Below are 22,123 nucleotides of genomic sequence, written 5' to 3'. Positions count from 1 at the left end.
TGGAGCTTAAGATTAAAAGGATTTACCAGACATTTTATTTTTACAAGAAACCCATCAGAAATCTGAAGATTCAAATAGAATGTATATAAAAGGTATGCAAATATATGAAAAGCATTTGGAACTTCAAAAGCTAGAGGAGTTGCAACACTGATATCAGATAGGGTGTACTTTGAAAACATAAGGTAATTTTGGATGAAGATGGAAGATATGTAATAATTGTTGGAAATCTTAATGAGGAAAAAGTGACACTTGTTAATTTATATTTACCGAATGAAAACAAAGAGAATTTCTTGAAAAATAACAAAATTTTGGAGAATGAAAGTGTAGGAAAGTAATTGTGGCTGGGGATTTTAATTAATCAGAGATAAAATAGACAGTACTAATCCCACCCGCTGTGGAGGAGCAAATAAATGGGGATTTTAAATATGTGGATGCTTCAAACGGCGTGGTTGATGTGGAGAGAGGTTAAAGGAATTGAGAGAGTATACACTTTTTTCTAAGATATATAATACATATTCTAGAATTGATTATATTTTTCTTTCTAAAGATTTGTTGAATAATGTGGATAAGGTAGATGTGGGAATTTTAAAGATTCTGATCATGCAGAAGTTATGGTGGACTTAGATTTTAATTTTGAGAAAAAGAAGCTATTGGAGATATGACGAGAAATTGTATAAAATGAAAAGGATAAAAATGGATACTTAAAAATTGGAGGAAAGTTGGAGATTAAATGATAACGGGAGGTTAAATTTGAAATTGTTTGGGATGCGATGAAAGCGGTGTTTAGAGGAGAGTATTAAATTATCAAGTAGGAAATATAAAAATTATAAAATTAAAATGGAAAGAGATAAAATCAGATTAAAGAATTGGAAAATCAATTTTGCTTACTAAAGAAAAAAATTCTTCAGGAGCTTAATATGTTAAGAAATAAAATGATAGAAGAAGATACAGAGTTAGTAAAAGAAATTTGAGATTTTAAATAGGAATTTTTGAATTTAGTAATAGAAATTCTAAATTATTGGCAAAGATGGCGAAAGATAAAAGAGAGAAGAGAGAAATTGGAGTTTTGATAGATGATAGAGGTATAAGATGTTATAAAAAATTAGAGAAATGTGAAGTGGTTAGAAACTTTTTTCAGAATCTATATTCAAAGAAACCAATTAATCGGGGAAAATTGCAGAGTTATTTAGAAAAGTATGTGGTGAAAATTGATCAAACATATAAGGAATTGATGGAAGAAGATATAACACAAGATGAGATTAATGGAATAATACAAAAATTAAAATTAGGGAAAGCTCCAGGTGAGGATGGATTACCTGTTGAGTTTTATAAAGAATTTAAAGAATTAATAATACCAAGACTGCAAAAATTATTCAATGGAATATTACATGGTGGGGAAGTACCTTCGTCATGGAATAGAACGGTGATATCCCTAATTCCTAAACCAGATAAAGATTTAGAAAGGATTGAGTCCTATCGGCCCATTTCTTTAATTAATCAGGATGCAAAGATATTTACTGCTATTATAAGTAATAGATTAAATAGATTTATAGATAGATATATAAGTTATAATCAAGTAGGTTTGTGAAGGGTAGATACATGAGTGATATTGTTAGAAGAGTATTAAATATTATAGATGTAGCTGAATATAATGGTGATAAAATTGGTATAGTATCATTGGATATTTTTAAAGCTTTTGATTCTGTACAATGGGAAACAATTAAAGTAATTGTGGAGGCTTTAGGCTTTGGTAATAAGTTTATACATGTTATTTCAAAATTGTACCAAAAGAGCAGTGCAAGAGTGAAGGTGAATGGAATATTAACTGAAGAGATAAAATTAGAAGCTGGTACGAGACAAGGATGTCCCTGTCCCCAACATTATTTTTATTGGCTATGGAAATATTGACAAAATGATAGAAAAGATGAAGAATTAGAAGGATATAAGGGTATAAGATAAATTTGTATGGATGATACTTTAATTATTTTGAAAATGTAGAAAGATTTGAAAAGATATATAAGCATTTGATAGAATTTGAAGAAATGACAGGATTGAAAGTAAATTGGTCAAAGTCAGAATTATTGATGGATAGTAATGGTAATGAGTCTGAGAATATGCAAGAGCAATTTGGGATAAGGATTAAAACACATTGAAATATTTGGGTATAGTGCTTTCACTTAAGGTTAAAGAATTGAAAAACTTAATTATGATGTGGTGATTAACGAAATTGAGAAGAAGATAGATAAATATAAAATTTTAAAGTTGTCTTGGTTTGGTAGAATTGCAATGTGTAAGATGATGTTGCTGCCCAAGTTCAACTTTTTATTCGAGATGCTACCACTAAATCTGTCAGAGAAAGATAATGAAGGAAAAAAGAAAAACTGGATAAATTTTGCAATGGTAGCAAAAGACCCAGATTAGTGAAGAAAATGTGGTATCAAAATCAAAAGGAAGGTGGATTAGGAATCCCCAAATTATTTAATTATTACTGTGCGTATGGTATCCGGATAGTGGTAAAAATACTTAAAGGTGAAGATAATTATTGGAGAGATTTAGAGTTAAGGGATATAGAAATTTGGATCAAGGTGGTTTTAGATAAAGCAAATTTAAAATGTGTAAGTAGAAGTTATTGGTTAAAGGGATTAAGTAAAATGTGGAACAAATTTGTTAAAATTTTAATTCGGATATAATCTTTTGGGGAGACAACTGAATTTGGCCGATTAAAAATAATATAAAAGCGTAATGAAGTGATTAAAGAGGAAAATATAGAAATTATTAAAGATTGGATAAAAGTTATGGAAATGAAAGGAGGAATAAAGAAATTATTGAAAAATTAGGGTTAAGTTGGTTTGAAAAATACAGATAGAAAAATGGACAAAAAACTAAAGGAAAATTATTCGATAAATAGATGTGAAACTGAATTTGAATATTTAGTATCTCGGATTATGAAAGATGAAATTGGGCTAAAGGGACTCGTTAGTAGGGTTTATAAGATTATAAATTCTGATGAAAAATTACAAAGAGTGATGAGGACAAATTGGGAAAAAGATCTTAATATTGAAATACCAGAATCAGATTGGAATGTGAATTGGAAGAGTAGAATTATGAGAACTTTATCTATAAGGATTAAAGAGCACAATTATAAAGTTGTTTGGAAATGGTATTTGACTCCAGTAAGATTGTCACAAATGGATAAAAAACTAGTAAAAATGTTGGAGATGTGAGATGGAATTGGGGACTTATGAACATATGTGGTATAATTGTGATAAGGTTAAAAGTTTTGGCAACAATTGGAGAAAATGATATTTGAAATGATGGGGAAAGTAATAACATTGAGAGTGGAAACTATATTATTGTTGGTAATTAAGGAAATAGAATTAACAAAAAATGAAAAAGAATTGATTAGAATTATGATTATAATAGGTAGAATTATAATAGCTAGATATTGGAAATTGGATGTGATTTTTAGAATAGAAGAGTGGAATTCTGAAATGTGGAAATTAGCTTTAAATGATAAAATGACATGTGATATTAAAATTAGAAGTGGTGTGTATAAAGAAGATATTTTCTGGAAGACTTGGAAACCATTTGTGGACTTTGCGCTTGGAACATTGGACGCTTCAGTACCTGTACCTCGAGAACGTGGATTTTGGCAATCATGAGGATATATCCGAAGACCCAAATCTTCCTTTTATGTATAGCACAAGGGTGTAATAATATATTTTCTTTTTGTTTGTTTGTTGCAAAAAAAAAAAAAAAAAAAAAAAAAAAAAAAAAAGGAAGACGTTTTGATTCTCATCCAAGAAGCTTCTTCAGCTCTGACCACCATCCAGTCAGAGCTAAAGAAGAAGCTTCTTGGATGAGAAGCCAAATGTCTGTTTTTCCCATTGCATCCCAATGGGAGAGGCAGTAAGGCAGTGACTCCGGTGGTTGTTGTCACTGCTCCATTCTAAGGCCTCCATTCTGCCTCTAGGTCACATGAGACAAAGTGGAGCACATGCTGCTCACCCCGTGCTTCTCAGTGCATACCTGCATGTACGGTTATTGCTCCAGAAGAGGCTGTTACTGGCCTTTGTGTAACTTTTTGACAACCCCTGTTAAGTTAGGGAGTAACAGACTGAAAAGTAGTGGAGATTTCAAGACGCAGGTTCTTCTGGTTCACCACGTTACCTGTGATAACATTCTTTGTCATCAACTATGCCTGAAGGTGTATCCCAGCCTTTAAAATATGATGAGGCAAACATCTGGGAAATTCTGGAACATCATCTTTGGCAGGTCTTTTACCTTCTACATCCCCTCTGATTTTTCATGGCAGCATTCCTGTTTATTGAATTATGATATTGTTTTACTAAATCTTCATCCAGCTCTTGTTATTTTTCTCTTTTTCTGGCTATGCTTGGCAACAGTCCTTCAATAACCCTGATTGTGTGTCCCTTCCCAGCTGCCTTGCTGCTTGTGCTTATATGAATTTTCCTTATGTGAAGCCTCTTGCATGACCTCTGTGAAAGAATTGTGCATCCTATATTGCTTTTTGCATGATTTCATTGAGAATATTACCTTACACCTCTACAAAACCCTATATTATCTATCTGTCCATTTGCCCATCCATCCATCTATCCATCGGTCTTCTATATCATCTATCACACTTAAGCGACTCTAGGCGGTTTATATACCTATAACTGAGGCTTATTTCAGATTTTTAATCTGATGCAAAATATTTATTGCTGCTGTCTTCTTAATCTTTCTCCGGATCCATTGTGCTCTTCATTTCTTTTAATGTATAATGGGCCCATCTTGTGTTCTTTTGTGCCATAAAAAGATATAAAATGAATTAGCTAATTGCTCCCATTTCCACTCTGTTCGTTAGCCTCATATTGATCTGGGAACACATGCGGTCCTCATTGTTTTTCAACCTAGGTAGCCTTAAGATGTGGGTCAAGGTTGAAACACACTTCTTTTAAAGAAAATGAAGGATTGCAAATAGATCAGTCTTTAGTTGCTCTGACATTTAGTTGTTCCAATCTTTAGTTGTAAAGTCTTCAGTTGTTCTGAACTTTGTCAAAGTGAGTAATCTGGTACTAAGTTATGTATTGTAGAGGCCATGAAGTGTATAGGCACATTTGTTACTAATTCCTTAAAAATGCTAGTTTATGGGGAGAGGCAGAAGTGGAAAGTGATTCTAATTTTCATTAGTATCTTATTTATGAACTGGGAGCATGGTGCTTTATTTTATTAAACAGTACTGCATACATAAACAAAGTAACTTGCAAAACATAAAGACAAGCGCAAAACAAGATTAAAGTGTAATCTTCTATGGAAAACAAATGGGCGGCACAATCAATAACAATTTAAAATGGAACTGTGGCTTTAAATCTGCAAGCTATACAATAAATATAATCTTGTTTTATGTCAAGAGATATGTATTGGTCAGCAAGACTGATGAAAGCCAAAACCAATAAATCAATAGCGATTTTTTTTGAAATTCAACTTTTTTTTTCTTTTTTTAGACATTGAAACAAATGAAGTACATTTTGGTAACAGGCGGTGTCATCTCTGGGATTGGAAAAGGAATCATTGCCAGTAGTGTTGGGACAATCCTCAAATCATGTGGATTACATGTCACTTCCATTAAAATTGACCCTTATATTAACATTGACGCGGGCACCTTCTCTCCTTACGAGCACGGTAAGACGAGATGAAAACCTCTTCTTGATATAGCAGCAAGGACTGAACATATCCAGATTCTAGTACTGAAGGTACATTGAGTAGAGTAGAATAGAGTAGAATAGAGTAGAATAGAATAGAATAGAATAGAATAGAATAGAATAGAATAGTTGGAAGGGACGTTGTAGGTCATCTAGTCCAGGGGTCTCCAAACTTGGCAACTTTAAGAGTTGTGGACTTCAACTCCCAGAATTCCTCAGCCAGCTTTCTGGGAATTCTGGGAGTTGAAGTCCGCAACTCGTAAAGTTGCCAAGGTTGAAGACGTCTGATCTAGTCCAACTCCTGCTAAAGCAAGAGACCTTATACTCGTGATGGTGAAGCTATGGCATGTGTGCCAGAGGTGGCACACAGAGACCTCTCTGTGGGCACATGCACCATCGCCAGCTGCTTTTCCAGGTACTGGTGCTCATGCGCATGATGGAACCCGGAAGTACAGCTGGTCACCGTGCACATGCGCACCAGCCAGCTGTTCTCTCCTGGGTTGATGTGCGCGTGTGCTCCAGTTTTGGCACACGGTGCTGAAAAGGTTAACCATCACTGCCCTATACCATTTCTGACACACGGCAGTCTCTTATTTCTCTACTTTAAAAAAAAATAGAATACGGTACAGAGAGTCCAATCTGTATATTGGGCGATTTTATATGATTTATATTTATAATTTTTGCTTTTGTTTTTATTCTGTTTTTATTTTCTTTAACATCAGCCCACTCTCCTAGTCATGTCTATTAAAATGGGCAACCATATATACACAACACATTGAAGTCCACTCATCTTAAAAATGCCAAGCGTGAGTAACACTGCTGTAGATGGTTCAGCCAACGAAAGTGACAGGCGGCAGAGTCCTGGCTGGGGTTTGCTCTACAGGTGGCAGCAAATGTTGATGCTCCTTCAGAAGGTTGTACAGTAGATCCTAGGATGCTCAGCTGCCATCGCCATTGCTAACCAATCAGGAATATGGTAGACTTGGGAAAGATGTTTTGGAGGACACATCCATGGATATCTGGAGGAAGGTGATAGAAAGCCAGTGGTAGGATTCAAATAATTTAACAACCGGTTCTCTGCCCTAATGACCGGCTGGGTGGGTGTGGCCATGGTGGGCGTGGCTAGGAGGTATGACAGGCAGCACTCGGCCTCCTACACCCCCCTCGGAGCAAAAAACAAGTCGGGGGTGGCGGCCCCCTGCGCCCCGTTTTGGGCCTAGTAGGCCTCCCTGCAGCCTCCTGGGAGCAAATACAGGCTGCCGGGTGGCTTCTGGAAGAGGCAGGAAGGGGAGTGATGGGGCCAGCAAGCAATTTAACAACCGGTTCTGCCAAAGTGGTGCAAACCAGTTGAATCCCACCACTGTAGAAAGCTTACCTGTGGTTGTCATTTTGTTTTAGGTGAGGTCTTTGTGTTGGATGATGGAGGAGAAGTGGATTTGGATCTGGGTAACTATGAACGGTTTCTTGATATCCGGCTCACAAAGGACAATAATCTGACCACAGGGAAAATATACCAATATGTTATCAACAAGGAAAGGAAGGGAGACTACTTAGGTAAAACTGTGCAAGGTAAAGTATTAAACATGGATTCTTATTCTCCTTTGACTGCTTGCCTTTGGCTGGAGACTTTGCTTCATTTCAACCACAGAGATCATGGCTAGTAGTTTATGTACTGCAGCTACTGTCCCTCCTAGTTGTTTTTATAACCTGGAGATGAGGAATTTGGGCACAATTGAAAACATTATTTAAAAAACATCTCTTTCCAGTAATATAATTAAATAAAGAAGAGAATAATGGTTAGAGTAATTCAAGGATGTCTTTAAGGAGTGGTCAAAAAAATTTAAGATATTGGCCACAGTGAAACAAAGCTTCATAGTTTTTATGTGTGTCAATTGCATTAAAGTCACCATCTTGACTTTTTTGACCTTGCATCCCTAGAACCCCTAATACTATTCTAGTTGTATTTGCATGTTGCTGTAACCCACAACAGCACTCAGGAGCATGTTCACGAGAATGCAGTCGCTCTAGCCAAAAGGAATGATAAGGTATCCAGTAACCATTGGATAAAATAAAATAACCATGTTGATTAGAGTTGGATGGCGTCCAGATTGAATTAATAAAACAGATCACCAGAAATTCACCAAGAAATGAATGTTCAGTGTTAACATGAGATGATTCTGATTGAAACCAAGTATGTAGCCAGAAATTATTTAAAAAAAATCTTTTTATTATTATTATTTTACAGTTGTGCCCCACATTACTGATGCCATCCAGGAATGGGTGATGAGACAAGCACGGATCCCAGTGGATGAAGATGGGATGGAGCCCCAAGTCTGTGTGATAGAGGTTGGTGTCCCTGCCCTTCCATGCCCCTTGCCAGGATTTCAGACAAACTAAACCTGTAAGTTATTGGTTGATGATTACCACCTGGGAATTACTAAAGGTACCGAAAACCATTACTATACTTTATGGTTGTTAACCAGCGCAAGAAAATTAATATGCAAATACTCACAATATCCAAAGGTAAATTGATAATGCCAGGATAGCTGGGGGCAATATGCTGACTCTGTAAACCACTTAGAGAGGGTTGTAAAGCACTATGGAGTAGTGTATAAATCCTAGTCCTGTAGCTATTGGTGTAGTTAAGAAAAGTACACAAAGGGATTTGGCAGAAATATTGTTAAATTTGAATATGGTAAAAGGGGCTAATGGGGGTGGGGACAACACACATGATTTGTGCTTTTAAGAAAAGAGTGTTGCATTTAATTTTAGATGTCTGTATTTTAGCTCGGAGGAACGGTGGGAGATATTGAAAGCATGCCTTTCATTGAAGCATTCCGCCAATTTCAATTCAAAGTCAAGCGAGAGAACTTCTGTAATATTCACGTCAGCCTAGTCCCCCAGGTAAGATTCCATAAGGCAGTTCCTTGTAGTATTGACCCTAGAGAACCAAGGTAGCTCTTTTCTAAGGCTTTGGGTTAGGATCCAGAAGGTTGGGAACTGTTTATTTCATCTTGTGAAATAAGACAAGATTATTATTGCTTGTTCTGTTTTTAATCGTATGAAGCTGTTTGTGGAATTGGGTGGCCTAGAAACTAGACAAATAAACAAATGAATAAACAGATTGCAAGAATGACCTGAGGGTTTTCAAAGAGAAAGAAATCTGATCTTAATTTGACACTTTGTCTTCTTGTTTATATTTCTTGGCTTGGCTCTATTAGCCAAGTTCTACAGGGGAGCAGAAGACAAAACCCACCCAGAATAGTGTTCGTGAACTTCGGGGCCTGGGTCTATCACCAGATCTAGTAAGTTTTGCTATTATGTATGTAAAAAAATACTGGGTGGATTTCAAACTGCTGTCAGGCCGAGGATGGAAAGATTTGAGAAATACAAAATACCGTATTTTTTGGAATATAAGATCTACCGGAGTATAAGACATACCTTAGTTTTTGGGGAGGGAAATAAGAAAAAAGCTGATTGGCAGGTGGATTGGCCTCCCGGAATACCCCCAATCAGCTGTTCCCAGAGGTGAATTTTAGCAACAGGTTCCTTGGTTGTCAGCTCTGTGCCTTGCTTTTTTCCCCTGCCTCTGAAAGCCTCCGAAACAGCTTCAGAAAAAAAGCCTCTGAAGATCTGTTTGGGAGCTTCTTTTCTGAAGCTCTATTTGGGGGCTTCTTTTCTGAAGCTTCAAGATGTACCCAGATTTTGACCCTCTTTTGGGAGGCGGAAAGGTGCGTCTTATACTCCCAAAAATACGGTAAATGGCTGTGAAAGAGATAATAATCTGTTCACAGAAGCTGAGAAAGCATAAAGCGGTTAGCCTCCGGTGAGCTAACCAAATTCTGTTTGAAGGCTAGATTTAAACCTTGGGCAAATCTTTTGAAGGTTTCACATTACTTTGTTTACTAGATCGTGTGCAGATGTTCCACACCTCTGGATACCTCAGTGAAAGAGAAAATTTCCATGTTTTGTCACGTAGAACCAGAACAGGTAAAAGTTGCTTCAAGTTAACATAGTAACTTTGGGCATTTATGTGCGTTTTCGGCAGGCTTTTGATTTCACGTCATAGTTTCTGCATACACAGAACAGATCGAAATTACAAACTCCCTTGTAACTTATTAATTATCTAGGGGAAAAAAGAAATGCACAGAGGGTGGATTTTCAATCATTTACCACCAAATCACAGTGTTGACAAATTGTAAAACAGGTGTTGAAGTATTACCTGTAGGCTGCTGGTTGCCTATCTTCCCTTTTCATCAAAGCTTGGGAGACCCGCATTTAGGTCAGTTCTGTGCAGCAGATTTTATGTATGTAAGCCTCCTTTTTTCCCCAATTAGCTGAGACTTGCAATGCACCTTATTTTGATTTTCCATTTGCCGGAGCAGCAGTTGATTCTGTACATCGTGTATTTACGGATATAGCTCTTCAGACCTTAGTAATATTTCTTAATCAGATAATTTGCTTTGCTTCAACAGGTGATCTGTGTCCATGACGTCTCTTCCATCTACCGGGTTCCTCTGTTGCTAGAGGAGCAAGGAGTGGTGGATTATTTTAGACACAGGCTCAACCTCCCCATTGAAAAGCAACCCCAGAGAGTGCTGATAAAATGGAAGGAGATGGCAGACAGGTGAGAGCTACTCTGGGCAAACAGTAATTCTGGCTAGTTTCACGCAATACAGTAAACCTTTAAACCTAAGACAACAAAGCGCAATGGCTGTGCAGTTCGATATGCTCAAAGAAAGCATATTATTGCTTGCAATGATGGCCTGGTTGCCCCCACCAGCTAAGACAACCACAACAATGAACCATACGGATTCCCACAACAACGAACCATACGGCACCCAAATTTAGATTGCCATAGTGTAGACAGCATCACTTCAGACCACCAATGAAAAGGATATGGCATGGAATCCTCCATTATAATGGTGGAGCCGTGGTGGCGCAGTGGTTAGAATGCAGTATTGCAGGTTGACTCTGCTCATTGCCAGAAGTTCAGTTCCTTCAATCCTGACTGGCTCAAGGTTGACTCAACCTTCTATCCTTCCAAGGTCAGTAAAATGAGGACCCAGATTGTTGTGGGCAAGAGGCTGACTCTAAATTGCTCAGAGAGGGCTGTAAAGCACTGTAAAGTGGTATATAAATGCTATTGCTATTTCTTTAAAGGAAATTTTGGAGATATACACTGGATTAGTCTGTCTCCTGACTTGAAGATACAGTTTGTTTAGCTTGACTCTGGCTGAGCTAAGTTTTAGTTTGCAGAATGTCTTTAATAAAGCCACCTCTGCATTGAAGCGCATAGTGTACCTTTTTAGGTGTTACAGTCTACTTGCTTTGGACAGAGAGATGGGGGCATATAGATTTAATAATAAATATATTTAGCAGTGTTAATAATTTGCATTTTATCCAATCTACTGAATGTGAGGATTTTGATGGGGTGGTAATGGTGATGGTGCTGTCAGGGTTCCAAGTAACACCCCCAATGAAAGAAAACTACGAGGCTTGGGTTTCCTCAAAGTTCCATTTTATTAGAGATGTCATACTGGCACATCTGGGAAAACCCGAATCTGAAAGTTTCTAGGTTTTCCTCACCCAAAGGAAAGTTCAAGTCCCTGTTCAGCACCCACAAGTCCATCATGATCCAATCAAGCACCATCCCGACTGGAGATGCCTCCCAGATCCAGCTTTCCAGGTTCAGGGCAAGATGTCCTTGACTCTCTGAGAAAGGAATGTTATTATGACTATATATCACCCCGGCTCCATACAATCCCCCCTCCAAGTTTCCCACAGTAGTAAACGTGGCAAGTTTGAAGGCCTAGTGCAAAAGATGGCTTCCAGGCCTGACAAGGGTTTTGATTTGGAATTGAGTCTCGGCAGCTACGTGGACAAGTTTGTGTCATTTTCTAGGTAGCAGTTTCAGAAATGGTTACTCTGGCCTTCTTCTCAGGGCTGAGGGTCAGTCACCCAGCTGGTTTTTGTGCCTATTCATGTTTCCCTGTTTCTAGTCCAGTGTATTAACCAGTAAGCTGCCTTGTGAGATGATAATGTTATACTGGCTTTCTCATGCCATACTTTTTTATATTCACCTTTTAAATACATGATTTTGGTTTTTTACACAGATACGATCGTTTATTGGAGACCTGTTCTATTGCCCTGGTTGGCAAATATATAAAGTTTTCAGATTCATATGCCTCTGTCATTAAAGCCTTGGAACATTCTGCTCTAGCAATCAATCACAAACTTGAGATAAAGGTATGCTTTTTCCATTGACTATTCCAAAAAAAAAAAGTTTTTTTCCTTACTTGGTTTAGTTTGAAACTTAAAATCTATATGGGTGTCTACCCTGAGTAGCTCCGGGTACCCTATTGCATCTAAAATACTATTACTGGCACAAATTCTGCTATGTTTACCCACAACAACAAAAACCATCCCACCTCATATATTCCAGCAATGTTAGAAATTATGGAGCTTATTAAGGTGATAACAACAATGCAAGCATTGGTCACAATGTGTAAGAAAATCTTTGGGATGTTGATATTGTGGTCAGTCCCCCAATTGGCTACGACTGTACACTTTTCCATAGCTATAATAAACACAATGGGGAAAATGGATCAAAAGACACGTAGTACACCAGCGTTTCTTAATGTGGTTCAAGGACTCCTGAAGGTCCCTCAAGACCAGGGGTGTCAAACTCGATTTCATTGATGGCCGCATCAGGGTTGTGTTTGACCTGGGGTGGGGGGTTGGGCATGGCCAGCTTGACGTCACTCGTGTCAGGGGCGCTTATGGTGGCCTGGGTGCTTGCGGCCCTCCTGAGCTCCATTTTCACTGGCAGAGGCACTGCGGGCCAGTCCTTCACTGTTTCCAGGACAACCCTGTGGGCCAGATCTAAGCACCTTGTGGGCCAGATCCGGCCACTGGGCCTTGAGTTTGACCCCCCTCAAAACCCTCTCAGATTCACGAATTAAGAACTATTTGCCAGATAGTAAAAATATTTGTAGAAATGTAAAACATATCAATCTTATTATTTTTTTATTTGTTAAAATAGTTTTTTGTGAAAAATTTTATGTTAATAACTTTAATATTATTTTTACATGATTCAATAAATATTCTATGAATGTATTAATTTTAATGCAGTATTAATCAACGTAACCCACACAAACAAATGCTCTTTTGGGGTCCTTCATAATTTTTAAAAGTGAGGAGGGGTCCTGAGAGTGAAAAGTTAAAGATTGGCATAGTGAATTTTTTCTGTTCCTCAAAAGAGAACTGGAAGCTCTCTAAGAATGTTGATTGCTTTGAAGGCATCATGATGATGGGATCATTTAAATGATCTTTTTTTTAAAAAATCATCAGCTTCCTACAGCAATGTTTTTCATTGATTATTAAACTATTTTAAGATGAAAAAGCCTTCAAGGTCTATAACTTGGAACAGAAGTTGTTTTTTTTTTTAAAAAAAAATCATAAGGATCATTTGGTCACTATTTTGTCAGTTAATAGAAGAATAGAGTAGAGTAGAGTAGAATAGAATAGAATAGAATAGAATTCTTTATTGGCCAAGTGTGATTGGATGCATAAGGAATTTGTCTTTGGTGTGTATGCTCTCTGTACATAAGGAGAATAAAATACATTCATCAAGAATAAAAAGGTACACCACTTAGTGATAGTCAAGGTTACTAATAAGATACCAAATCGTACTAGGAAACAAATAAAAACAATATAATTGAAAGATACAAGCAACATAGATATAGTAATAAGTGGGAAGAGATAGATACTAGTAAGGAAGAGAAGAGTAATAGTAATACAGTCTTAATAAATTATTTGACAGTGTTGTGAGAATTAATTGTTAAGCAGAGTGATGGCATTCGGGAAAAAACTGTTCAAAGCTGTAAAAGGTGTCTAGTTGTTCTGATGTGCAGTGCTCTACGGTGACATATTGAGGGCAGAAGTTGAAACAATTTATGTCCAGGATGTGAGTGGTCTGTAGATATTTTCAATTTTCAATATATACATTCAAGATCTAAAATTAGACTTACTTTCTTTCCTTCCAGTATATAGATTCTGCTAATTTGGAACCGGTTACATTACAAGAAGAACCAGTTCGATACCATGAAGCCTGGCAGAGGCTTTGCAGTGCTGAGTAAGGCATTTGTCGCTTTCCTTTCTATGACGAGAAAATGTCTCCTCATTTTATTGAAGATGTTTTTGTACTTCTCCCAGGGATAACTTCAATTTAATTAGGCCAGACTCGTTGAGACAGTATTAAAATATCTTCCTTTTATGAGTTAGGCTCTGGGCTTTGTTTTCTGTTTCTGAACAACAAGATGACGTATATCAGAAATAAGTTTATAATGCTGGCTCTAATTCCAGGTGGTTTGGAATTCTATAGAGTGACATATAGTATACAGTAGTGGCCAAAATTGTGGAAACCTTTTGGAGAAAGTGTATTTTTGAGGTTTGATGGCTAATAACGCCCTTTTTGGGAGGAGAATAATCCTATTCCACTGCTGGAATGGCCTGGGAATAGCCCAGCCCTTAACCCAGTTGAAAACCTATGGAGCTGACTAAAGAAACTTGTTAGTCAGAAGCGACCCAGCAATAAAACCCAGTTAATAGAAGGAATCATTCAATCTTGGTTTCACATTAGAACAGCTGCAGAACTCAAAGACTTGGTTCACTCCATGGGAAGACGTTGTAAGGCTGTAATTCATGCTAAAGGTTACCCAACTAAGTATTAACTGACGATAATTTTTGTATCTCTCTTTTTTTCTATGTGTTTCACTTTTCTTCTTTATACTGTAACTGCTATTCTAACAGCAAATCCTTCATAAAAGTTGTTGCATTACATTTTTGATTCAATTATCTTTCCATTGATATATAATTTTATGGTACTAGTCTAAAAAAAAAAAGTGGTGTTATTAGCTAGTTTTAGAAAATACACTTTTCCCAAAAGGTTTCCACAATTTTGGCTACTACTGTGATAGGGTGAGAAGGAACCTTCAGGTCCAATTCTCTGCCCAAGGCAGAAATCCTCATTTCATCCAGGACATATGGTTGTCAGTCTTTTCTTGAAGACTTTCAATGGGTAGAGCACCCACAACTTCACGAGGCAGGCTGTTTCACTGCTTCATAGCTCCCTCAGACAGGAAATCCCTCCCGAGTTTGGTTCTCTCACAATCAAAATTCCACTGATCCTCTGATCCTCTGGATAATAAATCCACATCCTCTTCCTTGTGACATCCCATCACGTTTTGGAATGCTGTTATTGTAGCTCCCTTCTCTTCTTTAAGCTAAACATAGCAAGTTCTTTTAACTGCTTTTTTGTTTATAACTATCATTATAAATAAATGTCAGGTAGAAGTCCCTTGTTCACAAACCATATGCTGCAGATAGTCTCTGGGTAGTAATCATATGATTGTGCCACAGAATGAAGAAATGGGACCCCGGGGCTTATTGATACGGCTGTCTGGGGCTCGCTAAAGGTCAAGTAGCACTAGCAATAGCACTTAGACTTATATACCGCTTCACGGTGCTTTACAGCCCTCTCTAAGTGGTTTTCAGAATCACCATATTGCCCCCAACAATCTGGCTCCTCGTTTTACTGACCTTGGAAGGCTGGAAGTCTGAGTCAAGCTTGAGCCAGTGAGACCTTGAACCACCAAACTACTGGCAGCTGGCAGTCAGCAGAAGTAGCCTGCAGTACTGCATTCTAACCACTGCCCCACTGTGGCTCTTAGTATTTTTCTAGAGGTTTCTATAGGTTGAACTCTGGACAATCAACATTCAGTATGGTGGATATTACTATGATACACACCTCTTGTCAAATTCCAGCTGCAAATCCTGTTGCAGTGGTTATGTCTGCTGTATTGGCAGGATTATTCTGAGATGCATTTTCTGCCTTTTTAAGAGTTGCCTTCAGCTGCTCCTGTGAGGTATTTTCCGGTTCCTGCCTTATGTAGATATATACTTGTAATGATGGCTTATCAGGGTTTTTTCGATTAAACGTCTTGGAACAAATCCCTGCTTGGCTGAAATGTCTTGCTTGTGACTGATGTTGCAAAGACACCCCATTATTTTGAGCAGTGTTTCCGCATTTTATTGCCTCATGTTGGTGGTGATATTATTTGCATAAATGACGATCTGGAGAAATTCTTGCTGGATTAACACTGGGCTAAATCATGGTGGTTTTCCACTAAAGTTGTTAAGTAAAGCACCATGGCTGTGGCTTATAAACAAAATGACTGGGATTGTTTTCACTAAGCCTCCTTAGTTCAAACTAGGTAGAGTGCATTGTGGTGTGTATTTTACTGTGTGAATCCAATTCCATTTTCAGAGGACTAGGGTAATGCAAAAGTGTAGTGAATGCTCAGGTTTATCCAATAGGCTTCCTCCTTTTCTTTTCTTTTCTTTTTTGTTTAGTGGAGTTTTGGTTCCAGGTGGTTTTGGTGTTCGAGGCACAGAAGGAAAAATCCAAGCCATTTCTTGGGCAAGAAAGCAGAAGAAACCTTTCCTAGGTGAGAAAATATGCTTGAATGTTATTTTTTGTTTTGTATGGAGAAAGATGCAGCAGAACTATAGTTGACAAGACATTGGGTCTATACTTTGATCTCTGTGTCCAATATTTTCTGCCGGTCCAGTAGGATCAGTAGAATGGGTGCCCTCCAGATTCTTTCAATTAATCAGTGTCATCTCTTGAGAGGATGCCTTCACTGGAAGAGCATCTCTTCAGAGATTCATGTGACCCACCCTTGTGATGTTCCCAAAGTCTTTAAAGATTTGGCTTTGCTCCCAGGCCTGTGGATAGAGTGGTTGTTGAGTCCATTGAATTTTCTTTGGCGTGTTGATGTTTGTTTCCTCTTGCCCATACACGATCTTTTTCTCATAGTTCTTTATTACAGCATAAACTGTTGGGTGGCCTCTAAAGTTACTCCAATCAATCAATTGATTGACTGACCCCTGATCTGCAGATGTAGCTCTGGATCTGCAGCTGCAGATGCGGCTCTGGAGCCGCATGTGGCTCTTTCATCCCTCTGCTGCGGCTCCCTATCACTGGTCAGCACCACAATTTTGAGAGGAGCTTCTGGTTACCGGGGGGGTGGGGGAAGCTTGGTGTGCTAGGAGGAGGCTCTATGGCAAGGGGCGGGTTTTCTGGTCGGCTCCACAATTGATAGAGGTTTTGATTAGGACAGGTAGGTCAGCTCCAGAATTGAACGGGGGGCTTCCGGTTAGGACCTTTGTGGCTCTTTGAGGGTTTAAGGTTGCCAACCCCTGGATTAGATCAATAAAATTCTACTAATTGCTTTGAATGTGAACCACATTCCTTTTCTGTACCAGCTTGCTTGAAATGATAAGCTAAAAGAAATATTGTTCAGTATTATCCCAAGAAACTTCTAGCTGATTTCTTTGAAATCATATATGGTCAGACTGATGCATAATTGTAAGGTCATAAATCAGTGGTGGGATGCTGCTGGTTTAACAACCGATTTAGTGATCGTACACACTGCGCGTGCACAAATACTAACTTTCTGTGTTACCACTTGGGAGTAACACAGCTGAGCTGCAGCAATCCGCTCTGCTGCGCCAATCAGCTGAGAAGATAAAGTTAATTTAAAGCGCGGGGGGTGGGGAGCGAACTGGTTCTCTGCCAGCTGATCGTTGGAGCTACCGGTTTGTCCGAACCGGTAGAATTCCACCCCTGCCATAAATTATCCCAAAGGTCCTCCTATACCTGATCTTCAGCTGCTTATGTAGCATATGTCTAATAAAGAAGGAAAATAGGAATTCTGCTGGGTATTTGACAACACCAGTGTATATTTTTTAAAATATATCTCCTTGCTCTGTTTTCTATAGGAGTCTGTCTGGGAATGCAGTTGGCCGTTGTGGAGTTTGCCCGCAATATCCTTGGCTGGCAAGGTAAAGGTGTGGGAAAATAAACATTTGGCCCTGTCTTTAAGAATGTTAATCCTTAAAATCGCTTGTAATATAATTGCTGTAGGGTAGCAGTATACTGGGAACACTTAAATCTCAATAAAGCTTTTCATACTCTTTAAGGTAATTGTACCTATTTCACTTTACCCAGTTTTTACAAGAGTTTATAAAGGGATGAGCTTTTGATTCTCCAAATTGTTCGCAATACAAAATCTCCATGTTTTTATTGCTTTATTTACTAGCCTAATAGAATAGAATAGAATTTTTATTGGCCAAGTGTGATTGGACACACAAGGAATTTGTCTTGGTGCATATGCTCTCAGTGTACATAAAAGATACGTTCATCAAGAATTCTAAGGTACAACACTTAATGATAGTCATAGGGTACAAATAAGCAATCAGGAAACAATATCAGTATAAATTGTAGGGATACAAGCAACAAAGTTACAGTCATAAGTGGAAGGAGATGGGTGATGGGAATGATGAGAAGATTAATAGTAGTGCAGATTTAATAACTAGTTTGACAGTGTTGAGGGAATTATTTGTTTAGCAGAGTGATGGTGTTCGGGAAGAAACTGTTCTTGTGTCTAGTTGTTCTGGTGTGCTATGCTCTATAGTGTCGTTTTGAGGGTGGGTGTTGAAACAGTTTATGCCCAGGATGTAAGGGGTCCGTAAATATTTTCCCCGCCCTCTTTTTGATTCGTGCAGTATACAGGTCCTCAATGGAAGGCAGGTTGATAGCTATTATTTTTTCTGCAGTTCTAATTATCCTCTGAAGTCTGTACCTGTCTTGTTGGGTTGCAGAACCAAACCCGACAGTTATAGAGGTGCAGATGTCAGACTCAATAATTCCTCTGTAGAACTGGATCAGCAGCTCCTTGGGCAGTTAATAAGAAAGCACCTATTTACAACATTCAAACTTAAGTAGTGGATTATTAAAATATACAACATGGTATGTTAATGATTTGGGTAGGACTGCGTTTACCATGTACTGTATATGTGAAGTGTTTGCTCTGAGTCTTGGGTTACATTGTCATTTGTTGCTGTTGGTCTGCAACACTTATTTGTTGTCCTAGGTTCCCTGTTAATGTTGTCCTGGGTTCCCGCAGGAACGGGTCTCAGCCCTCGCTGAGACAATTTAGTGGGTCCTCGCAAGGACGAAAGAAGCCAAATAAAAGACACCACACCAGGAGTTCTTCAAGAGAGAGCACGAAGAAAGGGGTTGTAAAAGGAATGTTGTAAAAAGATCCCCCTTAGATCGCAACAGTCTCTTTTATTATGCAGTTTTAGCAGGGAGGGGTAACTACAGCAAGGAGGGAATTAGCATATAGAAACTTAACATCACCAATCAGCAAGCGTTTAGAGTATACGTATTAGCAAAATACCACGTGTTTTTCAGGAAATCATGCATTTTACCTGAATAGAAACCCAACTCAGGAATGTAAAACTAACTCAGGGAAAGGTAGGGGCCCACTTCAGGGAGAGCAAAACTATGCATCTAACTCAGGGAATGTTCAGCGGAATAGAAACCTAATTCAGGGAAAGACTATTAATCATGTCTGTCATGTAGCACTGAAAAAAGTCAAGTCAAGTTCTCCCGGCTGTGAGGCCTAAGAAAACCTGAACCAATGATATATCCATATGTCCTCTGTTTTTATTTTTTAAGATGGGTAAATGATATATCCATATGTCCTCTGTTTTTATTTTTTAAGATGGGTAATATTCTTCTAAAGCTATGACATCCCCAGTGGATCCCCCCTCCGGGAGAGCCCGCAGGGAGTCAGTACACTTTTCCAAAGGAATGGTTCCCGATTCAGAGTCTTCATCAGCCTCAGAGGCTAATTCTAAAAGAGGTTGTTTATATTCATTTTCAACAGTGTTCCTTAGCAAGAGGACATCATCTCCAATACTGTTTAGTCTTTGTTTCAAAAATGCTAGAACTCTCCCCATGACACATGGGCCAATTGTACATGCAAGGAGCAACAAAATCAGAGGACCAGCTAGGGCAGAGAGGAGGGTGGTCAACCAGGGAGAGAGATTAAACATTCCCTGATACCACGTGTGGGATTGAGAACGCTCTTTTTCTCTATCTTTCAATCGGGTATTTAATTCTGCCATAGAGTCAAGCACAACACCAGAACTTTCAGTGTAAAAACAACATTCTTCTTTCAAAGCTACACACAGACCGCCCTGTTTTAAGAATAGCAAGTCCAAACCCCTTCTATTTTGTAATACAACTTCGGAGAGAGAGGTCAGGGAATTTTGGAGGGCAACCATAGATTGCTCAATGCGCCTGAGATCAGCATCTATTTCAATACTGAGCCTGCGGATGTTTTTGTCAGCCACAACCATTCCTGCGATTCCAGTTGCAGCACCAGTGGCTCCTAGGCCCAGGAGAAGGGCCAAAGGCATAGTTGGAACCACCCCCCCCTTGGTTCGTGGAAGGTATTGGGGTGTTTCCATGCGAGAAAAGAACTCATTATTGGAAAAAACAGACATTTTAGGGAGAAGATAAACCTGAATGCAAAAAGCGTGTTTGGTGTGTAAAATGTCTCCACTGACACATGCAGTAGCACCCGTAGAGCAGGCCCAAATAGAGCCATTGGAAGGAATAAAAAACTGACCGTTTAAACGTTTGGAAAGATCTGCAGTTAATAGAGTAGTGTGTATTATAGTCCACCCTCCAGTGTCAAGTCCTAGCCTTTCTTTGGACAAGTATATTGTGCAGGAAGTATAGGCATCCGAGGAGGCATTGATACAATAGTGAGAAAAGTTAGAGGGTACATACCCAAGGCAACAACCTTGACCTTCAATTGAGGATACCGTTATAGAAGAGTTAGACCACCTGCAACCAGTATCTGAGGTGCTATTGGTAAAAGGTAGGGGGAACCTATGGCCTCATAAAAAGGGGGTTGAGAAGACAGACACAGCCAACACCTACTATCATTGTTAGGAAAAGTACGGGCTGCCACAAGGGCATCATGCGCAGAGGAGACCAAGGACACCAATGGATTGTTGCTTTTAATCAAGGGCTGTAAAAAGGGCGAATTGACTTGTTTGTTTGGGCCCACAGGTGGGGATGTTTCTAAGGACATGGTAAGACGAATTATGAATATATTTCCTGGATGTCTGTAATCGAATTATCTCGACCTTCCCCCCCATCTTTTCCCTTTAAGCCATTCAGTAATCGGAAGACTCCTTCCATGAGATGTAAAAGTAACAGTCATAGGATTGAGGCGAACGCCGCAGCAGGCCCAATTGGAGCAGGAATTCCAAGGCAAATTGTTATCAGGGCCTAGTACAGCTTTGATATAGTCAGTAGTATAGGGAGCAGTCCACCAAATCTTTCCGGTTGACACACATTGCCAGGACTTGCAATACCAATCAGAGATGGTCCCACATTCATCTAGGTGGGAGAGATCAGTAAGATGTCCTGGGCAGATATACAGGCCTGGACCAATTGACCAGACGTCCCGAGGGGAAGGATTACATTTTGTTTTATGTTTAAATCCATGGGCGCCGACCAGCATTTCAGCAAAGTCAAAGTAGAGTGCAGGAAACCAAGGCCACAGAGTTCGATTAGAGATGGAATGAAGGACGCTTCCTTGGAAGTCCAAAATAGTCCAAGTATAATTTGCGGGACGATGCAGGTTCTGCTGTGCTCCGGATAAGGAGCGCTGCAAACGGAGAGCTGCAGGGGTAGAAACGTGGGAAGAGGGCAAGAAGCGAGATACACCAGAGGAGAAATGGGTAGCAGAGAGAAGGGAAATTTTCATGTACATTTAGGAAGAGAGGAAGAGGCATTAGAGACAGAAGAGGCAAGAGAGATCAGTGATAGGATCAGGAGGATCTTCATCTTTCTCTTTTGGTTGATTGAGATGACAGGGGCGGACACAGCGAGCCGGAACCCACAGGACTCGATCAGGCAATTGAACTGCAGCGTAGCCTTTTCCCCAGGTAATCAATTGAGCTGGACCTTTCCAAGCTGGATCCGGAAGATGCCTATAATATACCAGAGGACGAGAAGAGGGGAGGGGAGGAGCGGAAAACTGTCTCGAGGCAGCAGTGGAGGCAGGAGATCCGGTTAGATTAAGAAAATTCAATGAATACAAGCAAACATTTAATACATTTTGCAACGCCGGGAGTGTCGGGGGGCTGATGCCTTTTGACCCCAAGTGTTTGTCCAAGGCCTGTTTAAGAGTCAAATTCGCTCTCTCTATAATGGCCTGGCCCTGGCTATTGAAAGGAATGCCGAATTTATGGATTATTGACCAGCGATGGCAAAATTGTGCAAAGGCAGAGCTCGTATAGGCTGGTCCATTGTCAGTTTTTAGAGTTTTTGGACATCCCAACGTTACGAAAGTCCGAATACAATGATTAATAACTTGTTTTGCGGTTTCACCCCTTTGCAAGGTTGCCATGATGAAACCTGAATATGTATCAATGGATTTCCAAGGGGTAAAGGATGGATATTGAGTTACATCCATTTGCCA

At 39.1% G+C, this 22,123-nt stretch overlaps 1 protein-coding gene across 4 annotated transcripts in view; it reads left to right on the top strand.

The window, feature by feature from the left end:
* CTPS1 (CTP synthase 1) overlaps positions 1-22,123 on the top strand; it is a 40,558-nt gene that overhangs the window by 4,292 nt on the left and 14,143 nt on the right. For 2 of the 4 annotated variants that reach the window (XM_058195836.1, XM_058195837.1), the window contains exons 2-12: positions 5,508-5,685; positions 7,104-7,274; positions 7,951-8,051; positions 8,493-8,609; positions 8,927-9,010; positions 9,615-9,695; positions 10,181-10,332; positions 11,822-11,954; positions 13,754-13,842; positions 16,122-16,216; positions 17,553-17,615. In XM_058195836.1, the coding sequence (XP_058051819.1) occupies positions 5,520-5,685; positions 7,104-7,274; positions 7,951-8,051; positions 8,493-8,609; positions 8,927-9,010; positions 9,615-9,695; positions 10,181-10,332; positions 11,822-11,954; positions 13,754-13,842; positions 16,122-16,216; positions 17,553-17,615 (1,252 nt within the window). In that variant the 5' untranslated portion in view covers positions 5,508-5,519. Of the gene's footprint in view, positions 1-5,507; positions 5,686-7,103; positions 7,275-7,950; positions 8,052-8,477; positions 8,610-8,926; positions 9,011-9,614; positions 9,696-10,180; positions 10,333-11,821; positions 11,955-13,753; positions 13,843-16,121; positions 16,217-17,552; positions 17,616-22,123 lie in introns of those variants that run through there. The other 2 variants (XM_058195838.1, XM_058195839.1) reach the window with 2 other exon arrangements.

This window comes from Ahaetulla prasina, chromosome 10, assembly GCF_028640845.1.
Source record: "Ahaetulla prasina isolate Xishuangbanna chromosome 10, ASM2864084v1, whole genome shotgun sequence".
In the NCBI taxonomy this organism is placed as follows: Eukaryota; Metazoa; Chordata; class Lepidosauria; order Squamata; family Colubridae; genus Ahaetulla; species Ahaetulla prasina.
This window is presented reverse-complemented; position numbering and strand designations above follow the sequence as displayed.